The sequence below is a fragment of the Oncorhynchus keta genome, chromosome 11, assembly GCF_023373465.1.
Source record: "Oncorhynchus keta strain PuntledgeMale-10-30-2019 chromosome 11, Oket_V2, whole genome shotgun sequence".
Taxonomy (NCBI): domain Eukaryota; kingdom Metazoa; phylum Chordata; class Actinopteri; order Salmoniformes; family Salmonidae; genus Oncorhynchus; species Oncorhynchus keta.
Window position 1 is genome coordinate 37,851,080 of NC_068431.1, and position 25,655 is coordinate 37,876,734.

The following is a 25,655-nucleotide window of genomic DNA, read 5'->3' on the forward strand; positions in this document are numbered from 1 at the left end:
ATTGTTTGATGCCTCCATGTTGTTGGGGACAGATTGTTTGATGCCTGCATGTTGTTGGGGACAGGTTGTTTGATGCCTCCATGTTGTTGGGGACAGATTGTTTGATGCCTCCATGTTGTTGGGGACAGATTGTTTGATGCCTCCATGTTGTTGGGGACAGATTGTTTGATGCCTCCATGTTGTTGGGGACAGATTGTTTGATGCCTCTATGTTGTTGGGGACAGATTGTTTGATGCCTCCATGTTGTTGGGGACAGATTGTTTGATGCCTCCATGTTGTTGGGGACAGATTGTTTGATGCCTCCATGTTGTTGGGGACAGATTGTTTGATGCCTGCATGTTGTTGGGGACAGATTGTTTGATGCCTCCATGTTGTTGGGGACAGATTGTTTGATGCCTGCATGTTGTTGGGGACAGGTTGTTTGATGCCTCCATGTTGTTGGGGACAGATTGTTTGATGCCTCCATGTTGTTGGGGACAGATTGTTTGATGCCTCCATGTTGTTGGGGACAGATTGTTTGATACCTTCATGTTGTTGGGGACAGATTGTTTGATGCCTCCATGTTGTTGGGGACAGATTGTTTGATGCCTCCATGTTGTTGGGGACAGATTGTTTGATGCCTCCATGTTGTTGGGGACAGATTGTTTGATACCTTCATGTTGTTGGGGACAGACTGTTTGATGCCTCCATGTTGTTGGGGACAGATTGTTTGATGCCTCCATGTTGTTGGGGACAGATTGTTTGATGCCTCCATGTTGTTGGGGACAGATTGTTTGATGCCTTCATGTTGTTGGGGACAGGTTGTTTGATGCCTCCATGTTGTTGGGGACAGATTGTTTGATGCCTCTATGTTGTTGGGGACAGGTTGTTTGATGCCTCTATGTTGTTGGGGACAGATTGTTTGATGCCTCCATGTTGTTAAAGCGTCTGCTAAATGGCATATATTATTATTATTATTATTGTTGGGGACAGATTGTTTGATGCCTCCATGTTGTTGGGGACAGATTGTTTGATACCTGCATGTTGTTGGGGACAGATTGTTTGATGCCTCCATGTTGTTGGGGACAGATTGTTTGATGCCTGCATGTTGTTGGGGACAGATTGTTTGATGCCTCCATGTTGTTGGGGACAGGTTGTTTGATGCCTCCATGTTGTTGGGGACAGGTTGTTTGATGCCTCCATGTTGTTGGGGACAGGTTGTTTGATACCTGCATGTTGTTGGGGACAGGTTGTTTGATGCCTCTATGTTGTTGGGGACAGATTGTTTGATGCCTCCATGTTGTTGGGGACAGATTGTTTGATGCCTCCATGTTGTTGGGGACAGATTGTTTGATGCCTCCATGTTGTTGGGGACAGATTGTTTGATGCCTCCATGTTGTTGGGGACAGGTTGTTTGATACCTGCATGTTGTTGGGGACAGGTTGTTTGATGCCTGCATGTTGTTGGGGACAGGTTGTTTGATGCCTGCATGTTGTTGGGGACAGGTTGTTTGATACCTGCATGTTGTTGGGGACAGGTTGTTTGATGCCTGCATGTTGTTGGGGACAGATTGTTTGATGCCTCCATGTTGTTGGGGACAGATTGTTTGATACCTGCATGTTGTTGGGGACAGATTGTTTGATGCCTCCATGTTGTTGGGGACAGATTGTTTGATGCCTCCATGTTGTTGGGGACAGGTTGTTTGATGCCTCTATGTTGTTGGGGACAGATTGTTTGATGCCTGCATGTTGTTGGGGACAGGTTGTTTGATACCTGCATGTTGTTGGGGACAGATTGTTTGATGCCTGCATGTTGTTGGGGACAGGTTGTTTGATGCCTCTATGTTGTTGGGGACAGATTGTTTGATGCCTCCATGTTGTTGGGGACAGATTGTTTGATGCCTCCATGTTGTTGGGGACAGATTGTTTGATACCTGCATGTTGTTGGGGACAGATTGTTTGATGCCTCCATGTTGTTGGGGACAGATTGTTTGATACCTCCATGTTGTTGGGGACAGGTTGTTTGATGCCTCTATGTTGTTGGGGACAGACTGTTTGATGCCTCCATGTTGTTGGGGACAGATTGTTTGATACCTGCATGTTGTTGGGGACAGGTTGTTTGATGCCTCTATGTTGTTGGGGACAGATTGTTTGATGACTCCATGTTGTTGGGGACAGATTGTTTGATGCCTCCATGTTGTTGGGGACAGATTGTTTGATGCCTCCATGTTGTTGGGGACAGATTGTTTGATACCTGCATGTTGTTGGGGACAGATTGTTTGATGCCTGCATGTTGTTGGGGACAGGTTGTTTGATGCCTGCATGTTGTTGGGGACAGGTTGTTTGATGCCTCCATGTTGTTGGGGACAGATTGTTTGATGCCTGCATGTTGTTGGGGACAGGTTGTTTGATACCTGCATGTTGTTGGGGACAGGTTGTTTGATGCCTCCATGTTGTTGGGGACAGGTTGTTTGATGCCTCCATGTTGTTGGGGACAGATTGTTTGATGCCTCCATGTTGTTGGGGACAGATTGTTTGATGCCTCCATGTTGTTGGGGACAGATTGTTTGATGCCTCCATGTTGTTGGGGACAGATTGTTTGATACCTGCATGTTGTTGGGGACAGGTTGTTTGATGCCTCCATGTTGTTGGGGACAGATTGTTTGATGCCTCCATGTTGTTGGGGACAGATTGTTTGATACCTGCATGTTGTTGGGGACAGGTTGTTTGATGCCTCCATGTTGTTGGGGACAGATTGTTTGATACCTGCATGTTGTTGGGGACAGGTTGTTTGATACCTCCATGTTGTTGGGGACAGATTGTTTGATACCTTCATGTTGTTGGGGACAGATTGTTTGATACCTTCATGTTGTTGGGGACAGGTTGTTTGATGCCTGCATGTTGTTAGGGACAGATTGTTTGATGCCTCCATGTTGTTAGGGACAGATTGTTTGATACCTGCATGTTGTTGGGGACAGATTGTTTGATGCCTGCATGTTGTTGGGGACAGATTGTTTGATGCCTCTATGTTGTTGGGGACAGATTGTTTGATACCTGCATGTTGTTGGGGACAGGTTGTTTGATGCCTCCATGTTGTTGGGGACAGATTGTTTGATACCTGCATGTTGTTGGGGACAGGTTGTTTGATACCTGCATGTTGTTGGGGACAGATTGTTTGATACCTGCATGTTGTTGGGGACAGGTTGTTTGATGCCTGCATGTTGTTGGGGACAGATTGTTTGATACCTGCATGTTGTTGGGGACAGATTGTTTGATGCCTCCATGTTGTTGGGGACAGGTTGTTTGATGCCTCCATGTTGTTGGGGACAGGTTGTTTGATGCCTCCATGTTGTTGGGGACAGATTGTTTGATGCCTCCATGTTGTTGGGGACAGATTGTTTGATGCCTCCATGTTGTTGGGGACAGATTGTTTGATGCCTCCATGTTGTTGGGGACAGATTGTTTGATGCCTCCATGTTGTTGGGGACAGATTGTTTGATGCCTCCATGTTGTTGGGGACAGGTTGTTTGATGCCTCCATGTTGTTGGGGACAGATTGTTTGATGCCTCCATGTTGTTGGGGACAGATTGTTTGATACCTCCATGTTGTTGGGGACAGGTTGTTTGATGCCTCTATGTTGTTGGGGACAGACTGTTTGATGCCTCCATGTTGTTGGGGACAGATTGTTTGATACCTGCATGTTGTTGGGGACAGGTTGTTTGATGCCTCTATGTTGTTGGGGACAGATTGTTTGATGACTCCATGTTGTTGGGGACAGATTGTTTGATGCCTCCATGTTGTTGGGGACAGATTGTTTGATGCCTCCATGTTGTTGGGGACAGATTGTTTGATACCTGCATGTTGTTGGGGACAGGTTGTTTGATGCCTGCATGTTGTTGGGGACAGGTTGTTTGATACCTGCATGTTGTTGGGGACAGGTTGTTTGATACCTCCATGTTGTTGGGGACAGATTGTTTGATACCTGCATGTTGTTGGGGACAGGTTGTTTGATACCTGCATGTTGTTGGGGACAGGTTGTTTGATGCCTCCATGTTGTTGGGGACAGGTTGTTTGATACCTGCATGTTGTTGGGGACAGATTGTTTGATGCCTCCATGTTGTTGGGGACAGATTGTTTGATACCTGCATGTTGTTGGGGACAGATTGTTTGATGCCTCCATGTTGTTGGGGACAGGTTGTTTGATGCCTCCATGTTGTTGGGGACAGGTTGTTTGATGCCTCCATGTTGTTGGGGACAGATTGTTTGATGCCTCCATGTTGTTGGGGACAGATTGTTTGATACCTTCATGTTGTTGGGGACAGATTGTTTGATACCTTCATGTTGTTGGGGACAGGTTGTTTGATGCCTGCATGTTGTTGGGGACAGATTGTTTGATACCTTCATGTTGTTGGGGACAGATTGTTTGATGCCTCCATGTTGTTGGGGACAGATTGTTTGATGCCTCCATGTTGTTGGGGACAGATTGTTTGATGCCTCCATGTTGTTGGGGACAGACTGTTTGATGCCTCCATGTTGTTGGGGACAGGTTGTTTGATGCCTGCATGTTGTTGGGGACAGATTGTTTGATACCTCCATGTTGTTGGGGACAGATTGTTTGATGCCTCCATGTTGTTGGGGACAGATTGTTTGATACCTTCATGTTGTTGGGGACAGGTTGTTTGATGCCTCCATGTTGTTGGGGACAGATTGTTTGATACCTTCATGTTGTTGGGGACAGATTGTTTGATACCTTCATGTTGTTGGGGACAGGTTGTTTGATGCCTGCATGTTGTTGGGGACAGATTGTTTGATACCTTCATGTTGTTGGGGACAGGTTGTTTGATACCTTCATGTTGTTGGGGACAGGTTGTTTGATGCCTGCATGTTGTTGGGGACAGATTGTTTGATACCTTCATGTTGTTGGGGACAGGTTGTTTGATGCCTGCATGTTGTTGGGGACAGATTGTTTGATACCTTCATGTTGTTGGGGACAGGTTGTTTGATGCCTGCATGTTGTTGGGGACAGATTGTTTGATACCTGCATGTTGTTGGGGACAGATTGTTTGATACCTGCATGTTGTTGGGGACAGATTGTTTGATACCTGCATGTTGTTGGGGACAGATTGTTTGATGCCTCCATGTTGTTGGGGACAGACTGTTTGATGCCTCCATGTTGTTGGGGACAGACTGTTTGATGCCTGCATGTTGTTGGGGACAGGTTGTTTGATACCTGCATGTTGTTGGGGACAGACTGTTTGATGCCTGCATGTTGTTGGGGACAGATTGTTTGATGCCTCCATGTTGTTGGGGACAGATTGTTTGATACCTGCATGTTGTTGGGGACAGGTTGTTTGATACCTGCATGTTGTTGGGGACAGACTGTTTGATGCCTCCATGTTGTTGGGGACAGATTGTTTGATGCCTCCATGTTGTTGGGGACAGATTGTTTGATGCCTCCATGTTGTTGGGGACAGATTGTTTGATACCTGCATGTTGTTGGGGACAGACTGTTTGATGCCTGCATGTTGTTGGGGACAGACTGTTTGATGCCTCCATGTTGTTGGGGACAGATTGTTTGATGCCTCCATGTTGTTGGGGACAGATTGTTTGATGCCTCCATGTTGTTGGGGACAGATTGTTTGATACCTTCATGTTGTTGGGGACAGACTGTTTGATGCCTCCATGTTGTTGGGGACAGATTGTTTGATGCCTCCATGTTGTTGGGGACAGATTGTTTGATGCCTCCATGTTGTTGGGGACAGGTTGTTTGATACCTGCATGTTGTTGGGGACAGATTGTTTGATACCTGCATGTTGTTGGGGACAGATTGTTTGATGCCTGCATGTTGTTGGGGACAGATTGTTTGATACCTGCATGTTGTTGGGGACAGACTGTTTGATGCCTCCATGTTGTTGGGGACAGACTGTTTGATGCCTCCATGTTGTTGGGGACAGATTGTTTGATGCCTCCATGTTGTTGGGGACAGGTTGTTTGATACCTGCATGTTGTTGGGGACAGACTGTTTGATGCCTCCATGTTGTTGGGGACAGATTGTTTGATGCCTCCATGTTGTTGGGGACAGGTTGTTTGATACCTGCATGTTGTTGGGGACAGACTGTTTGATGCCTCCATGTTGTTGGGGACAGATTGTTTGATGCCTCCATGTTGTTGGGGACAGGTTGTTTGATACCTGCATGTTGTTGGGGACAGACTGTTTGATGCCTCCATGTTGTTGGGGACAGATTGTTTGATGCCTGCATGTTGTTGGGGACAGATTGTTTGATGCCTCTATGTTGTTGGGGACAGACTGTTTGATGCCTCCATGTTGTTGGGGACAGATTGTTTGATACCTGCATGTTGTTGGGGACAGACTGTTTGATGCCTCCATGTTGTTGGGGACAGATTGTTTGATACCTGCATGTTGTTGGGGACAGATTGTTTGATGCCTCCATGTTGTTGGGGACAGACTGTTTGATGCCTCCATGTTGTTGGGGACAGATTGTTTGATACCTGCATGTTGTTGGGGACAGACTGTTTGATGCCTCCATGTTGTTGGGGACAGATTGTTTGATGCCTGCATGTTGTTGGGGACAGATTGTTTGATGCCTCCATGTTGTTGGGGACAGATTGTTTGATGCCTCCATGTTGTTGGGGACAGATTGTTTGATACCTGCATGTTGTTGGGGACAGATTGTTTGATGCCTCCATGTTGTTGGGGACAGATTGTTTGATGCCTCCATGTTGTTGGGGACAGGTTGTTTGATGCCTCCAGATTGTTTGATACCTGCATGTTGTTGGGGACAGATTGTTTGATACCTGCATGTTGTTGTTTGATGCCTGATGTTGTTGGGGACAGGTTGTTTGATGCCTCCATGTTGTTTGGGACAGGTTGTTTGATGCCTCCATGTTGTTGGGGACAGATTGTTTGATGCCTCCATGTTGTTGGGGACAGATTGTTTGATACCTGCATGTTGTTGACAGATTGTTTGATGCCTCCATGTTGTTGGGGACAGATTGTTTGATACCTCCATGTTGTTGGGGACAGGTTGTTTGATGCCATGTTGTTGGGGACAGACTGTTTGATGCCTCCATGTTGTTGGGGACAGATTGTTTGATACCTGCATGTTGTTGGGGACAGATTGTTTGATGCCTCTATGTTGTTGGGGACAGATTGTTTGATGACCTCCATGTTGTTGGGGACAGATTGTTTGATGCCTCCATGTTGTTGGGGACAGATTGTTTGATGCCTCCATGTTGTTGGGGACAGATTGTTTGATACCTGCATGTTGTTGGGGACAGATTGTTTGATGCCTGCATGTTGTTGGGGACAGGTTGTTTGATACCTGCATGTTGTTGGGGATTGTTTGATGCCTCCATGTTGTTGGGGACAGATTGTTTGATGCCTGCATGTTGTTGGGGACAGGTTGTTTGATACCTGGACAGTTGTTGGGGACAGGTTGTTTGATGCCTCCATGTTGTTGGGGACAGGTTGTTTGATGCCTCCATGTTGTTGGGGACAGATTGTTTGATGCCTCCATGTTGTTGGGGACAGATTGTTTGATGCCTCCATGTTGTTGGGGACAGATTGTTTGATGCCTCCATGTTGTTGGGGACAGATTGTTTGATACCTGCATGTTGTTGGGGACAGGTTGTTTGATGCCTCCATGTTGTTGGGGACAGATTGTTTGATGCCTCTATGTTGTTGGGGACAGATTGTTTGATACCTGTATGTTGTTGGGGACAGGTTGTTTGATGCCTCCATGTTGTTGGGGACAGATTGTTTGATACCTGCATGTTGTTGGGGACAGGTTGTTTGATACCTCCATGTTGTTGGGGACAGATTGTTTGATACCTTCATGTTGTTGGGGACAGATTGTTTGATACCTTCATGTTGTTGGGGACATGTTGTTGCATGGACAGATTGTTTGATGCCTCCATGTTGTTGGGGACAGATTGTTTGATACCTGCATGTTGTTGGGGACAGATTGTTTGATGCCTGCATGTTGTTGGGGACAGATTGTTTGATGCCTCTATGTTGTTTTGTTTGATACCTGCATGTTGTTGGGGACAGGTTGTTTGATGCCTCCATGTTGTTGGGGACAGATTGTTTGATGCCTGCATGTTGTTGGGGACAGGTTGTTTGATGCCTGCATGTTGTTGGGGACAGATTGTTTGATGCCTGCATGTTGTTGGGGACAGGTTGTTTGATGCCTGCATGTTGTTGGGGACAGATTGTTTGATGCCTGCATGTTGTTGGGGACAGATTGTTTGATGCCTCCATGTTGTTGGGGACAGGTTGTTTGATGCCTCTATGTTGTTGGGGACAGGTTGTTTGATGCCTCCATGTTGTTGGGGACAGATTGTTTGATGCCTCCATGTTGTTGGGGACAGATTGTTTGATGCCTCCATGTTGTTGGGGACAGATTGTTTGATGCCTCCATGTTGTTGGGGACAGATTGTTTGATGCCTCCATGTTGTTGGGGACAGATTGTTTGATACCTGCATGTTGTTGGGGACAGATTGTTTGATGCCTCCATGTTGTTGGGGACAGGTTGTTTGATACCTGCATGTTGTTGGAGACAGATTGTTTGATGCCTCCATGTTGTTGGGGACAGATTGTTTGATACCTGCATGTTGTTGGGGACAGATTGTTTGATGCCTCCATGTTGTTGGGGACAGGTTGTTTGATGCCTCTATGTTGTTGGGGACAGGTTGTTTGATGCCTCTATGTTGTTGGGGACAGATTGTTTGATGCCTCCATGTTGTTGGGGACAGATTGTTTGATACCTTCATGTTGTTGGGGACAGATTGTTTGATACCTTCATGTTGTTGGGGACAGGTTGTTTGATGCCTGCATGTTGTTGGGGACAGATTGTTTGATACCTTCATGTTGTTGGGGACAGATTGTTTGATGCCTCCATGTTGTTGGGGACAGATTGTTTGATGCCTCCATGTTGTTGGGGACAGATTGTTTGATGCCTCCATGTTGTTGGGGACAGACTGTTTGATGCCTCCATGTTGTTGGGGACAGGTTGTTTGATGCCTGCATGTTGTTGGGGACAGATTGTTTGATACCTCCATGTTGTTGGGGACAGATTGTTTGATGCCTCCATGTTGTTGGGGACAGATTGTTTGATACCTTCATGTTGTTGGGGACAGGTTGTTTGATGCCTCCATGTTGTTGGGGACAGATTGTTTGATACCTTCATGTTGTTGGGGACAGATTGTTTGATACCTTCATGTTGTTGGGGACAGGTTGTTTGATGCCTGCATGTTGTTGGGGACAGATTGTTTGATACCTTCATGTTGTTGGGGACAGGTTGTTTGATACCTTCATGTTGTTGGGGACAGGTTGTTTGATGCCTGCATGTTGTTGGGGACAGATTGTTTGATACCTTCATGTTGTTGGGGACAGGTTGTTTGATGCCTGCATGTTGTTGGGGACAGATTGTTTGATACCTTCATGTTGTTGGGGACAGGTTGTTTGATGCCTGCATGTTGTTGGGGACAGATTGTTTGATACCTGCATGTTGTTGGGGACAGATTGTTTGATACCTGCATGTTGTTGGGGACAGATTGTTTGATACCTGCATGTTGTTGGGGACAGATTGTTTGATGCCTCCATGTTGTTGGGGACAGACTGTTTGATGCCTCCATGTTGTTGGGGACAGACTGTTTGATGCCTGCATGTTGTTGGGGACAGGTTGTTTGATACCTGCATGTTGTTGGGGACAGACTGTTTGATGCCTGCATGTTGTTGGGGACAGATTGTTTGATGCCTCCATGTTGTTGGGGACAGATTGTTTGATACCTGCATGTTGTTGGGGACAGGTTGTTTGATACCTGCATGTTGTTGGGGACAGACTGTTTGATGCCTCCATGTTGTTGGGGACAGATTGTTTGATGCCTCCATGTTGTTGGGGACAGATTGTTTGATGCCTCCATGTTGTTGGGGACAGATTGTTTGATACCTGCATGTTGTTGGGGACAGACTGTTTGATGCCTGCATGTTGTTGGGGACAGACTGTTTGATGCCTCCATGTTGTTGGGGACAGATTGTTTGATGCCTCCATGTTGTTGGGGACAGATTGTTTGATGCCTCCATGTTGTTGGGGACAGATTGTTTGATACCTTCATGTTGTTGGGGACAGACTGTTTGATGCCTCCATGTTGTTGGGGACAGACTGTTTGATGCCTCCATGTTGTTGGGGACAGATTGTTTGATGCCTCCATGTTGTTGGGGACAGGTTGTTTGATACCTGCATGTTGTTGGGGACAGACTGTTTGATGCCTCCATGTTGTTGGGGACAGATTGTTTGATGCCTCCATGTTGTTGGGGACAGATTGTTTGATACCTGCATGTTGTTGGGGACAGACTGTTTGATGCCTCCATGTTGTTGGGGACAGACTGTTTGATGCCTCCATGTTGTTGGGGACAGATTGTTTGATGCCTCCATGTTGTTGGGGACAGGTTGTTTGATACCTGCATGTTGTTGGGGACAGACTGTTTGATGCCTCCATGTTGTTGGGGACAGATTGTTTGATGCCTCCATGTTGTTGGGGACAGGTTGTTTGATACCTGCATGTTGTTGGGGACAGACTGTTTGATGCCTCCATGTTGTTGGGGACAGATTGTTTGATGCCTCCATGTTGTTGGGGACAGGTTGTTTGATACCTGCATGTTGTTGGGGACAGACTGTTTGATGCCTCCATGTTGTTGGGGACAGATTGTTTGATGCCTGCATGTTGTTGGGGACAGATTGTTTGATGCCTCTATGTTGTTGGGGACAGACTGTTTGATGCCTCCATGTTGTTGGGGACAGATTGTTTGATACCTGCATGTTGTTGGGGACAGACTGTTTGATGCCTCCATGTTGTTGGGGACAGATTGTTTGATACCTGCATGTTGTTGGGGACAGATTGTTTGATGCCTCCATGTTGTTGGGGACAGATTGTTTGATGCCTCCATGTTGTTGGGGACAGATTGTTTGATACCTGCATGTTGTTGGGGACAGATTGTTTGATGCCTCCATGTTGTTGGGGACAGATTGTTTGATGCCTGCATGTTGTTGGGGACAGATTGTTTGATGCCTCCATGTTGTTGGGGACAGATTGTTTGATGCCTCCATGTTGTTGGGGACAGATTGTTTGATGCCTGCATGTTGTTGGGGACAGATTGTTTGATGCCTCCATGTTGTTGGGGACAGATTGTTTGATACCTGCATGTTGTTGGGGACAGACTGTTTGATGCCTCCATGTTGTTGGGGACAGATTGTTTGATGCCTGCATGTTGTTGGGGACAGATTGTTTGATGCCTCCATGTTGTTGGGGACAGATTGTTTGATGCCTCCATGTTGTTGGGGACAGACTGTTTGATGCCTCCATGTTGTTGGGGACAGATTGTTTGATGCCTGCATGTTGTTGGGGACAGATTGTTTGATGCCTCCTTGTTGTTGGGGACAGATTGTTTGATGCCTCCATGTTGTTGGGGACAGACTGTTTGATGCCTCCATGTTGTTGGGGACAGATTGTTTGATGCCTCCATGTTGTTGGGGACAGATTGTTTGATACCTGCATGTTGTTGGGGACAGACTGTTTGATGCCTGCATGTTGTTGGGGACAGACTGTTTGATGCCTGCATGTTGTTGGGGACAGATTGTTTGATGCCTCCATGTTGTTGGGGACAGATTGTTTGATGCCTGCATGTTGTTGGGGACAGATTGTTTGATACCTGCATGTTGTTGGGGACAGACTGTTTGATGCCTGCATGTTGTTGGGGACAGACTGTTTGATACCTGCATGTTGTTGGGGACAGATTGTTTGATGCCTCCATGTTGTTGGGGACAGATTGTTTGATACCTGCATGTTGTTGGGGACAGACTGTTTGATGCCTCCATGTTGTTGGGGACAGACTGTTTGATGCCTGCATGTTGTTGGGGACAGACTGTTTGATACCTGCATGTTGTTGGGGACAGATTGTTTGATACCTGCATGTTGTTGGGGACAGACTGTTTGATGCCTGCATGTTGTTGGGGACAGACTGTTTGATACCTGCATGTTGTTGGGGACAGATTGTTTGATGCCTCCATGTTGTTGGGGACAGATTGTTTGATACCTGCATGTTGTTGGGGACAGACTGTTTGATGCCTCCATGTTGTTGGGGACAGACTGTTTGATGCCTCCATGTTGTTGGGGACAGATTGTTTGATGCCTCCATGTTGTTGGGGACAGGTTGTTTGATACCTGCATGTTGTTGGGGACAGACTGTTTGATGCCTCCATGTTGTTGGGGACAGATTGTTTGATGCCTCCATGTTGTTGGGGACAGGTTGTTTGATACCTGCATGTTGTTGGGGACAGACTGTTTGATGCCTCCATGTTGTTGGGGACAGATTGTTTGATGCCTCCATGTTGTTGGGGACAGGTTGTTTGATACCTGCATCTTGTTGGGGACAGACTGTTTGATGCCTGCATGTTGTTGGGGACAGATTGTTTGATACCTCCATGTTGTTGGGGACAGATTGTTTGATGCCTCCATGTTGTTGGGGACAGATTGTTTGATACCTGCATGTTGTTGGGGACAGGTTGTTTGATACCTGCATGTTGTTGGGGACAGATTGTTTGATACCTGCATGTTGTTGGGGACAGGTTGTTTGATGCCTCCATGTTGTTGGGGACAGATTGTTTGATACCTGCATGTTGTTGGGGACAGACTGTTTGATGCCTCCATGTTGTTGGGGACAGATTGTTTGATGCCTCCATGTTGTTGGGGACAGATTGTTTGATACCTGCATGTTGTTGGGGACAGGTTGTTTGATACCTGCATGTTGTTAGGGACAGATTGTTTGATACCTGCATGTTGTTGGGGACAGGTTGTTTGATACCTGCATGTTGTTAGGGACAGATTGTTTGATACCTGCATGTTGTTGGGGACAGGTTGTTTGATACCTGCATGTTGTTGGGGACAGATTGTTTGATACCTGCATGTTGTTGGGGACAGGTTGTTTGATACCTCCATGTTGTTGGGGACAGATTGTTTGATACCTCCATGTTGTTGGGGACAGGTTGTTTGATACCTGCATGTTGTTGGGGACAGGTTGTTTGATACCTGCATGTTGTTGGGGACAGATTGTTTGATACCTGCATGTTGTTGGGGACAGGTTGTTTGATACCTGCATGTTGTTGGGGACAGATTGTTTGATACCTGCATGTTGTTGGGGACAGATTGTTTGATACCTGCATGTTGTTGGGGACAGATTGTTTGATACCTGCATGTTGTTGGGGACAGGTTGTTTGATACCTGCATGTTGTTGGGGACAGGTTGTTTGATACCTGCATGTTGTTGGGGACAGGTTGTTTGATGCCTCCATGTTGTTGGGGACAGATTGTTTGATGCCTCCATGTTGTTGGGGACAGATTGTTTGATACCTGCATGTTGTTGGGGGCAGGTTGTTTGATGCCTCCATGTTGTTGGGGACAGATTGTTTGATACCTGCATGTTGTTGGGGACAGATTGTTGGATGCCTCCATGTTGTTGGGGACAGATTGTTTGATACCTGCATGTTGTTGGGGACAGGTTGTTTGATACCTGCATGTTGTTGGGGACAGGTTGTTTGATACCTGCATGTTGTTGGGGACAGATTGTTTGATGCCTCCATGTTGTTGGGGACAGATTGTTTGATACCTGCATGTTGTTGGGTACCTCTGGTTTCACTGCAGGGCTTCGCTAACATGACCCTGGACAAGGTGTTTGCTGGAGGAGCCAATATAACAGGCTTCCAGATCATCAACCCAGAGAACCCAATAGTTATACAATTCCTCCAGCGCTGGGAACGCCTAGACGAAAGGGAGTTTCCTGAGGCTAAGGGGACTCCACTGAAGGTACAGTACCACACAGCTGTCAATGTTGTGTGTAAGTTTTATTTACAGCATGACACGTCCTTCTCTCTGCCCATATCTACTTCTGTTCCTTTCTCTCTGCCTAGCTGTTCATATATCTGTGTTTTTTTAGCAGTATCAAAGACAGAACATTTTCACTCACTTGTCAAAAGGAAGGCTGTACTATTCTACTTAAAACCTTTTGTCAAATTTAACCAGATAAAGTGTCAGTGAGGCAATAGTAAAATCAAAGAGGAAGAAATGGTTTTCTGTTTGAAAGTACAACGGTATGAACTAGCTTTGGCATAATCAGGCAGCAACAGACTGCCAATCACCAATTACTGCTGAATGAAACAAACCTCGAGGCAGAGTAACAGTGTTGTTCAGCTACTGCTGTACCTACTTCGTCATTGATAGACTCATTTTTACCATTTATTCCCTTTTCACATTGTACTTTATTTGTTAGTGGGTTCATTACACAAACCAGCAAGTAGCCTTTGGACTGCTCCTATAATGTCATGATCTGCTGTGGTGGTTTCAGTACACGTCAGCGCTGACCCATGACGCCGTCCTGGTCCTGGCAGAGGCCTTCCGGTACCTGCGGAGGCAGAGGGTGGATGTGTCCCGAAGGGGGAGCGCTGGGGACTGCCTGGCCAACCCAGCCGTACCTTGGAGCCAAGGCATTGACATAGAGAGAGCACTCAAAATGGTAGGAGGGATCTTCACAGATACCCAGGTGTACCCCTGTTACCATGTCATTAAAATATAGTAGGATATTTTGACTATCTTGACTATCCTTACTTATTTAGTTGAATTATTCTAGCAAACCTTCACAAAGTGGTTGTTTTGTGAAGATTGTTACGGTTCCTTGTGTCATGGTGTGCGTGGCAGGTCCAGGTACAAGGTATGACGGGGAATATCCAGTTTGACTCGTTCGGTCGGAGAGCCAACTACAGTGTCGATGTGTATGAGATGAAACTAGGGGGGCCCAAGAAGGTAAGTAGAACACTGCAGTGGCTCAACATGCAGATTACAATGAATAATAACATGTTCCCCAATACCCATACTTGCTTTCTAAATGGTAGGAATTTGGGGTAGGTGAAAGTTTTATAGTATGTGAAAATTGAGTGTGCTTTAAATGCCAGGAAGTCACACTCATTTCGGCTTTTCATCTAGTAGAATTTGCTGCACACTTAAGGAAGAGAAGAAGTGTTTAACAACAGCTGCTAATCAGATATGGTGATGTGCTATACCAAAATGAATGAATGGTGGAAATGAACACAACTGCACATTAGAGGATGCATTCTCAGTATGGATAAGCCTAGAATGTTGATATTTGTTGTTTCAATTTTACTGAACAGTATGTAGTAGGATTAGTACACAGTATGCAGTTTTAGTAATACCAGTACTCTTTCTTTCTTTCTTTCTTTCTTTCTTTCTTTCTTTCTTTCTTTCTTTCTTTCTTTCTTTCTTTCTTTCTTTCTAACTGAGAGTACACATTAAACTAGCTCAGTTATATGGACTGAAAATATGAATATTCAAGTAATAACACATGAAATATTTAAGTAGTTAAACATTAGCATGACTCCATAACATAAGTGTGCATGTAACCAGATTCCCTCCATGTAGACAGTGATCTTCACACAGCTCTGAACAGGGACCAGGGCAGAGCTGACTGTTTTACTGGATTACCTAACAGCTTTCACCTGTAGTGGATCCTACACTATTGATTTAGCTCCGGACACTGGGGGCCGACCTCGCCCTGCATGCTCCCTTTATGCTTCGTCATACCTGGGGCAAAGGGGGCCAGAGAGGGGATACGGCCAAGGCTGACAGGAGTAGTGATATTATATTAGCCACTACCCCCTACACATACTGGCCTAGGATTCTGACGCTGTCGCCATGGTTGCTCTTTGGCTCTGAACTCTGGCACTGAAAGCAGGTGCCCCCACACTGTCCACATAGCTCAACTCATCTGGCCCACTGCAACACACACTGTGAGGCAATCTGCAGGGAAAGCTGAGTGAGCAGTGTGGAATAGAACAGTAGGAGAGGAACAGAACAGAGAAAAGAACAGAATACAACAGAATGGAAAAGAAACAAAGTAAAACGAACAAGAGAACAGATAGCTAGAAGAAATGGAATAGACATTTTGTAAATCTCAGCAGTTATTGAATAGGTTCGCAGATGTCAGATTTTTAGTAGCAGCTCTTCATGCGCTTAATGTTTAGACATGAGCAGAAGCCCTCACTTTGTAAATTGCAACTGAAATTACTTATAGCTGAATAAGACATATTTATTCCATATTTTGTTCCATTAATTAATATTGCCAAGCAGCGTGTGAGGAGCATCCCACTGGGCACAGACGTCAGTTCAACGTTGAGTTGTCAACTAATGTGAATTCAACGTGAAACCAACAAAACATTTCACCATCTCATTGGATTTAGGTTTAAAGTTAGGTGAAAAAAATGACGAAATGCCCTTACGTTGATAACTTTTTGTCAATCCAATGAGTTTTCCACATGGATTCAACTTCATCACATCCATTTTTTGGGATTGAAATGACATGGAAACAACATTGATTCAACCAGTTTTGCCCAGTGGGATTTGATGGGCACTAATGGTATGGTTGTGTAATGGACCAGTGACAGTGAAGGTGCTGAGAGGGAGATTAGCTGAGAGTTGAATGCTCTTTTCCCCCACTGTATCTGTAGCAGAGGTTAGAGCTTCATCTCCAAGCACAGCACCAGCACAGGGCTTTTTATCTCACACATCATCAGATACCCCCGTCAGGCCAAGACTCTCATCAGACATGCTCACCTTGCTCACCTGCCAACTGCTTTACTGACAAATGTCTTTTAAATGGCTGTTTCTTGTAATAACTATGATGTTTCTGTCACTTTCAGACCGGGTACTGGAATGAATACGAAAAATATGTATTTATTGTGGATGCGCAGGTCACCAACGAGTCCTCTTCTGTGGAAAACCGAACGATTGTGGTCACTACTATTATGGTACACTTTCCAAGCAGATTTTAAATGTTCCACCTCTAAAAAATTCTGCCACTCAAGGTCAATGTGTCCATTGTTACATTCTGTCCTGGGAGGGTAGAACTATTTTCTTTTGAGTTGCTTTCCATCCACTCACTACATGTTGAAACAGTCGATTCACAAAGAGTGTTTCAACTGTATCCGTGTGGGTGATAAAGCATTTTGATTTTCCATATTACGGTGGCCTGTTGTAGCAGTGACATCACAATAACGGCTTTGGTAATGAAACTAGTTAGAGCCTATATTCTTCATCTAATACACATTCAGTGCATACGTACGTAAGTAAAAACCTGTTTCTTACTCATTAAGTAAATGGTCAATGATGACGGGGATAGATACAACAAAACTACCTGCAATGATAAATTGTTTCTCTCTGGAGATGCAAAATAACTGCCAATTTGAGGAGGACATAAAAAGCTTTGGTTTGTTTATCCCCTTGTTAAAATCTATTTTGGATCAACCATTACGAGTTCTGTACTGAAGTATAACCTCTGTGGCTTCCTCCAATATCTAGAGATATTAAGGGTCAAAGGTCAGGGATAGTTAGAGATATTATAGATAAGGTATTTTTTTGTTCAAGCAGAGAGATGAATAAAAAAGAATGATGGATGTAAATATGGTTAGTAAGAACACATTGGTCCTGTTTAAATGTAAAATAAGGTTAATAAGAACACATTGGTCCTGTTTAAATGTAAAATAAGGTTAATAAGAACACATTGGTCCTGTTTAAATGTAAAATAAGGTTAATAAGAACACATTGGTCCTGTTTAAATGTAAAATAAGGTTAGTAAGAACACATTGGTCCTGTTTAAATGTAAAATAAGGTTAATAAGAACACATTGGTCCTGTTTAAATGTAAAATAAGGTTAATAAGAACACATTGGTCCTGTTGAAATGTAAAATAAGGTTAATAAGAACACATTGGTCCTGTTTAAATGTAAAATAAGGTTAATAAGAACACATTGGTCCTGTTGAAATGTAAAATAAGGTTAATAAGAACACATTGGTCCTGTTTAAATGTAAAATAAGGTTAATAAGAACACATTGGTCGTGTTGAAATGTAAAATAAGGTTAATAAGAACACATTGGTCCTGTTTAAATGTAAAATAAGGTTAATAAGAACACATTGGTCCTGTTTAAATGTAAAATAAGGTTAATAAGAACACATTGGTCCTGTTGAAATGTAAAATGTAAAATAAGGTTAATAAGAACACATTGGTCCTGTTTAAATGTAAAATAAGGTTAATAAGAACACATTGGTCCTGTTTAAATGTAAAATAAGGTTAATAAGAACACATTGGTCCTGTTTAAATGTAAAATAAGGTTAATAAGAACACATTGGTCCTGTTGAAATGTAAAATAAGGTTAATAAGAACACATTGGTCCTGTTGAAATGTAAAATAAGGTTAATAAGAACACATTGGTCCTGTTGAAATGTAAAATAAGGTTAATAAGAACACATTGGTCCTGTTTAAATGTAAAATAAGGTTAATAAGAACACATTGGTCCTGTTTAAATGTAAAATAAGGTTAATAAGAACACATTGGTCCTGTTTAAATGTAAAATAAGGTTAATAAGAACACATTGGTCCTGTTGAAATGTAAAATAAGGTTAATAAGAACACATTGGTCCTGTTTAAATGTAAAATAAGGTTAATAAGAACACATTGGTCCTGTTTAAATGTAAAATAAGGTTAATAAGAACACATTGGTCCTGTTGAAATGTAAAATAAGGTTAATAAGAACACATTGGTCCTGTTTAAATGTAAAATAAGGTTAATAAGAACACATTGGTCCTGTTTAAATGTAAAATAAGGTTAATAAGAACACATTGGTCCTGTTTAAATGTAAAATAAGGTTAATAAGAACACATTGGTCCTGTTTAAATGTAAAATAAGGTTAATAAGAACACATTGGTCCTGTTTAAATGTAAAATAAGGTTAGTAAGAACACATTGGTCCTGTTTAAATGTAAAATAAGGTTAATAAGAACACATTGGTCCTGTTTAAATGTAAAATAAGGTTAATAAGAACACATTGGTCCTGTTTAAATGTAAAATAAGGTTAATAAGAACACATTGGTCCTGTTTAAATGTAAAATAAGGTTAATAAGAACACATTGGTCCTGTTTAAATGTAAAATAAGGTTAGTAAGAACACATTGGTCCTGTTGAAATGTAAAATAAGGTTAGTAAGAACACATTGGTCCTGTTTAAATGTAAAATAAGGTTAATAAGAACACATTGGTCCTGTTTAAATGTAAAATAAGGTTAGTAAGAACACATTGGTCCTGTTGAAATGTAAAATAAGGTTAGTAAGAACACATTGGTCCTGTTTAAATGTAAAATAAGGTTAGTAAGAACACATTGGTCCTGTTTAAATGTAAAATAAGGTTAGTAAGAACACATTGGTCCTGTTTAAATGTAAAATAAGGTTAGCCTTATCTTACATTTAAAGTGATGGCCTTCTTTCTGACTCTGCCTATTATGTCCTCATCTTAGGCAAATTCAGAATACGAAAGTCAGGCAATATCATCTAGATGTAAGCATGTCATGATCATACTCATAACTAGGAACGTTATTTCTGATAGTCACAGGGAAATGGTAGGACCATTGTAATGTTTTGAGAGCAATATCGTTACACCATTCATATAGTGATCATGCGTTAGTCTGTTGACATTGTAGATTGACAGTGGTCATCTCATTTTGCTTCAGAATTAGCTGTATTTGACTTTTGGAAGCCCAGCCCAAATAACGCAGAGATTTGAGAAGAAACATTCAGCACAGAAAGAAAGAAATTGACCATTGTTTTACCCACTGGCATCCCTTACGTTCCTGGCACATATGATTTTGGAGCCAAGCCTAAAAGAAAACCAACCACACCTCAGTGTTTGACGAGCCAAGCACGTGTTGGAACTCCTCCCAGTGTATTGTGTATGGAAGATAAGCTCAGGAGTTGGTTTGATTAGTTGGAGGATGCAGCCTCCCAGCACATTCATCGATGACATGTGGTTGATGGTGTTGCAATAAGAACTACCAGTACTTTAATCCCTCGTCAATCACTGCCATTTACTTGATGAACTGGAAAGTCTCCCAATCCCCGTTCAACCTTCCCCTGTCCTAGTAAGCTGATGCAAAGCGTATGCACCCTCCACCCGGCCCCTACCTCCTTAGAGTATAGCTGGGTTTAGCATGAGGAATCCTGCTGAGAGAACCAGCCCCACTCCTTCCCCCTTAAAGCCTGTCAGTCACAGGCCTTACTGTCCCCACTGGCCCTGCCGGGCCCCGCCTCTATCTGGCTGCATTTGGCTGTGGATCGAGTCAACACCCCACATGGTCACATGCAGTGTGACCATCTCCATGTGGCGCTTCTTGTCCATGCTGTTCTGTTTGTATTTCCTGTCTGTGTGCACTGTGTCTGTCTATGTCTATGTATGTCTGTGTGTGTGTGTGTGTGTGTGTGTGTGTGTGTGTGTGTGTGTGTGTGTGTGTGTGTGTGTGTGTGTGTGTGTGTGTGTGTGTGTGTGTGTGTGTGTGTGTGTGTGTGTGTGTGTGTGTGTGTGTGTGCGTGAGTGTGTGTGTGTCATCCATGCATGTATGCATGTAGGTTAAAGAGGACTGGCCTCTGTGAATGGTATGTGTGCATGCTATAAACTCAACATTATGTTTAATTAACAGGAGTCTCCTTATGTGATGTACAAGCGAAACTACTTGTCGCTGGAGGGGAATGACAGATATGAAGGCTACTGTGTCGATTTAGCTGCTGAAATTGCAAAACATGTGGGGATAAGATACAAACTGTCAGTAGTTGCGGACGGGAAGTATGGTGCAAGGGATCCAGAGACCAAGACGTGGAACGGGATGGTGGGTGAACTGGTATATGGGGTAAGTGACAGTCTGGACGTACTGAAGCACTGTCACCATCACAGGGACGGGGGCTTGGCCAGCTCTGGCTTGAGGTATGTGGGCCAGATCTGGTTTACACACCTAAATCAGATCTTCTGCATGCTAAGGACAGACCTTGCCCAGCAGGGTGAATGTGGCCCACATTTATTCAAAAGTGGCCCAGCAACTACGGGTTCTTGTTAGGGTCACATATCACAAGCTAGAGCTGGCTCATAAGCAAAGTGTGCCTGCCCTCGCCCTGGTCGCATCTCCCACATTCGGACCAGATCTGGCCTTTTACTGTTACGGTGGCAGCACTGATCCATATGTGCCACCCAGCAACCAGATCTGGCCCGCAATCCTCTACTGACTGGGTGTGTGCTTTTCTCCATATGTATCTCCATCAATCAGATCTTAATTGAAAGATTGATTACTGTATGTTATGAACCACTCACTACATGTAAGTATGAGCCCATTTTCTTCTTTCATAAAACCCCAACTGGTTAATGTTTCATTAAGGGACAGATGACATTTAGGAACGGATGACATTAAGGGACAGATGACATTTAGGAACGGATGACATTAAGGGACAGATGACATCTAGGAACAGATGACATTTAGGAACGGATGACATTAAGGGACAGATGACATTAAGGGACAGATGACATTTAGGAACGGATGACATTAAGGGACAGATGACATGAATGGACATATGACATGAATGGACAGATGCCATGAAGGACAGATGGAATTAAGGGACAGATGACATTAAGGGACAGATGGCATTAAGGGACAGATGGCATTAAGGACAGATGACATTAAGGGACAGATGGCATTAAGGACAGATGACATTAAGGGACAGATGGAATTAAGGACAGATGACATTAAGGGACAGATAGAATTAAGGGACAGATGACATTAAGGGACAGCTGGAATTAAGGACAGGTGACAGCCAGACTGTGAAGTGAAAATTAAAAACATTTGTTTGTCAGTTTGAAGGCATCTTCATTTAGCACGAAAAAGCATTTTCCCGTCGTAATGAACATTTTACCAACCATTCTGCCAAGTGACAGCCCTGCCTCTTCAGAGAGCTGAAAGAGAGAGGTGATCCCCTGTTATAATTGACAGGCATTGTACAAACCCTGAAACACCTCTCTGCATCAACAATACATCCTCTAGACCATTAATTATCCCTGAGACACCTCTCTGCATCAACAATACATCCTCTAGACCATTAATTATCCCTGAGACACCTCTCTGCATCAACAATACATCTTCTAGACCATTAATTATCCCTGAGACACCTCTCTGCATCAACAATACATCCTCTAGACCATTAATTATCCCTGAGACACCTCTCTGCATCAACAATACATCCTCTAGACCATTAATTATCCCTGAGACACCTCTCTGCATCAACAATACATCCTCTAGACCATTAATTATCCCTGAGACACCTCTCTGCATCAACAATACATCTTCTAGACCATTAATTAGCTCTGATTACACCTCTCTGCATCAACAATACATCCTCTAGACCATTAATTATCCCTGAGACACCTCTCTGCATCAACAATACATCCTCTAGACCATTAATTAGCTCTGATTACACCTCTCTGCATCAACAATACATCCTCTAGACCATTAATTAACTCTGATACACCTCTCTGTATCAACAATACAGCCTCCAGACCATTAATTAGCCATTCACATGCAAATAAGCCAGTGATATATTGAGGCAAGGAGTTATGTTTTTCATAGGAATTCTGCCTAACCCTCACTAAAATAATCCCAGCCCTTGTATGGCATTTATATATTTATAAGACAAGGCCGGTCCAGCTGTGACTCTGGGAACTGAGACGCTATCACTGGGAACATTTATTACCTAGCAGAGATATTCACTAATAAGGATAGGAGGCTTTGAAGACAATCTGATAAAGGAGTTGATTTTTACAGGCTGATTCAAATATCATGGGCTGTTTGCATAAGCTCTTCAATCTCCTGTTTCCATACCTTCTACTTCATTGATGGATCTGACTGAGTAATATGCTCTTTTGGATTAAGGCAGAGACATTAGCCAATACTAACGTTAACTGAGATTGGCCCATTTTAAACTGGCGTGTCTCACTTTCTTCTTAAACATATCTGATATTGCATGCATTCTAATCCACCATTTCATTTTACCATTCATCTCTACTCATTGGTTTCATTATAAATACGTTATAGCCATAATGAGATTTTTTTTTAAAAATGCCTGATGACTAGATTTTGATCAAGGAATTTTATTGGCATTCTATTTTTTTTAAATGTCAAAGTCAGGCTTTGATAACACAGGCAGTTTGATGTGATGTGCCTGTGCTCTGTTTTGAACCACTAACTCCTCCTCCTCCTCCTGTTCCCATGTTTCCAGAGAGCCGATATAGCAGTGGCTCCTTTAACTATAACATTGGTACGAGAGGAGGTGATAGACTTCTCTAAGCCTTTTATGAGCCTGGGGATCTCCATTATGATAAAGAAGCCTCAAAAGTCAAAGCCGGGCGTGTTCTCCTTCCTGGACCCGCTGGCCTATGAGATCTGGATGTGTATAGTGTTTGCCTATATCGGCGTGAGCGTGGTGCTCTTCCTGGTCAGCCGCTTCAGCCCCTATGAGTGGCATCTGGACGAAAACGACGAGGCCAAAGACCCCCAGAGCCCTCCAGACCCACCAAATGACTTTGGGATTTTTAATAGCCTGTGGTTCTCCCTGGGCGCCTTCATGCAGCAAGGATGCGATATCTCGCCAAGGTTGGTTAATGTACTCCATGTTCCGTCACCTCAAACTCAGCCATCCTATCATCTACATACTGTACCATCCCTCTGCATTTTATGGCCATAATCACTACAACTCCCATAATGCCATGGTGCATATATTTTATTTTTGGGTTTGGTCTTGGCTTTTTTGCGCTCCAGCCCATCCCACCTACACACAATCTCTCCCTCATACTCTTTAAACACACCATCACCATTCTTCACTTGTTCTCTCCAGGCTGCATGCTAGCAGTGATGCATCACATCCATAAAATAACTTATATCTACCATGCCGGGGACTGTAAAATGCGCAGGGTCATTACATTCGAGAGTAGTTTCCCCTGTTCCCCATGACTCTTGGAGGGCTACCGTGTTTTTGCTGCATGTCCCATTTTACGGTCATCAGCCTGGTGCATATAATGTATTTAAAGTGGAAGACATTTTGATGCATTTGCACTCTGATGAAGAACCTTAACAGCATTCGTTTCGGCCCCACCTCATGACTCACTTAATTATTTTTTGTATAGACAAAAAGTCATGTCCTCTCCCCCCTCTTTTCATTCAATCAGTCCATCTATTCACTCATCATCACTGTTGTGGTGTGTCCCTTGTTCCTTCTCGGGGGACTGTCATTGTTCAAGCTGTCCCTCCTCATCTTGTCTGGGATGTCAGGCCATTCTAGTCCATCTGAATGAAGATCAGTGAGAGAGTGTTCCAGGCCATGTTGATCAGAGCTGAGCATCAGTCTCACCTGAATAGTGATGGCTACAGTGCTATAGGGTGGGTAACAGTCCTCTGACATCAACACTTAAGCGTGGATTGTTCGGATTCCTTTCTCAGTTATCTTTACCTTGCTCTCTCTATGATAAAACATTTTTTGTTTTGAAGCATTACTCAAGAATTAAAGTGTGCTGTGTACTGAAAGCTGAGTGGTCGCCTCCAATGTGAGTAGGAGAACGTCCCCTCTAAATAAAAGACAAGCAATTTAATCCTTGTAACATAATACCAGAAAAAAACACAAAACATTCTATGGCGAGTTAGGATTTCATTTCTGTCTGGTACTATTTGAAGAGCCCATAAAATGCCAAAGAGTCAATGACACGGATTTAATGAAGACGATTTAGTAAATGTCACTCTCCCGCTTGGAGTATCAGTTTACGTGATAGACTACAGTAAGCTTAAGGTTAGTAGATACCTTGCCAATGGGGATCGTCAGCCTCATTGAAGCAGATGCACAATAACCTCTGCTTGCTGTGTTCGTGTGTGGTGTCATTCAGCCACAACACAGCCCTCCAGGCAAGCATCATAGAGCAACCAGGCGGGTACAGCATCTCTTACAGCAACACCATGTTTTTCTCTGTGTGAAGAGCATTATCGTTGAGGTATGTGGGTGAGATTTGACATAAATCCAAGATCATTCTGTGGCAATGCTCTGAGGCGGTGCATTTATGTCAATACGTGGTGTGTGATACCCAGACTGCAGATACACAGACTCTAAACAGGAATCAGTGGACTCCAAAGGCATGGCAGCCTCCATCCCTTTGTCAGTGTGTAGGATTGAGCACCCTGCTCTCACGTCCTTCTGTCCTCCTCCTTCCCTCTCTCAGGTCTCTGTCGGGCAGAATCGTGGGGGGTGTTTGGTGGTTCTTTACCCTCATCATCATCTCCTCCTACACGGCCAACCTAGCTGCCTTCCTCACAGTGGAGAGGATGGTGTCTCCCATAGAGAGTGCTGAGGACCTGGCCAAGCAGACAGAGATTGCCTACGGGACCCTAGACTCAGGCTCCACTAAGGAGTTCTTTAGGGTGAGTGACAACTTATGTCTCTTTAGGGTTAGAAAAAAACATAGTTTAAAAAAAAGACAACATCAAAGGAAGGAGCACAGGGAATGGTATGATATTTAATTCTGTGTGATACCTAGCAGAAGATAAGGAAGTAGCTATGATAATAAGTATTTAAGAAAGTCATGCTACAATAAGCAAAGCAGGTGGCTATCAGAGTCTATACTACTGAATGTGAATGATTCTCCAGAGAAAGAAGGAACAAAGCATTAAAAATATAACCACTTGTGCCAGCCACTG

At 43.7% G+C, this 25,655-nt stretch overlaps 1 protein-coding gene and 2 long non-coding RNA genes across 3 annotated transcripts in view; 2 read left to right on the forward strand and 1 right to left on the reverse strand.

Moving 5' to 3' along the window:
- Positions 1-25,655, forward strand: part of LOC118390772 (glutamate receptor 3-like) — a 126,683-nt gene that overhangs the window by 76,303 nt on the left and 24,725 nt on the right. Inside the window, exons 6-12 of the mRNA XM_052457088.1 lie at positions 13,682-13,858; positions 14,397-14,564; positions 14,747-14,851; positions 16,762-16,869; positions 20,580-20,786; positions 23,197-23,570; positions 25,181-25,379. Coding sequence (XP_052313048.1) covers positions 13,682-13,858; positions 14,397-14,564; positions 14,747-14,851; positions 16,762-16,869; positions 20,580-20,786; positions 23,197-23,570; positions 25,181-25,379 — 1,338 coding nt within the window. The remainder of the gene's footprint in view (positions 1-13,681; positions 13,859-14,396; positions 14,565-14,746; positions 14,852-16,761; positions 16,870-20,579; positions 20,787-23,196; positions 23,571-25,180; positions 25,380-25,655) is intronic.
- Positions 17,285-19,320, forward strand: LOC127906176 (uncharacterized). Its single transcript, XR_008060553.1, has 3 exons — positions 17,285-17,770; positions 18,639-18,802; positions 19,295-19,320. It is a non-coding gene; the product is annotated as an uncharacterized LOC127906176 (long non-coding RNA).
- LOC127906175 (uncharacterized) lies at positions 20,796-23,190 on the reverse strand. The gene is made up of 3 exons (XR_008060552.1): positions 22,296-23,190; positions 22,091-22,243; positions 20,796-22,039 (listed from the first exon to the last, which is right to left on the reverse strand). It is a non-coding gene; the product is annotated as an uncharacterized LOC127906175 (long non-coding RNA).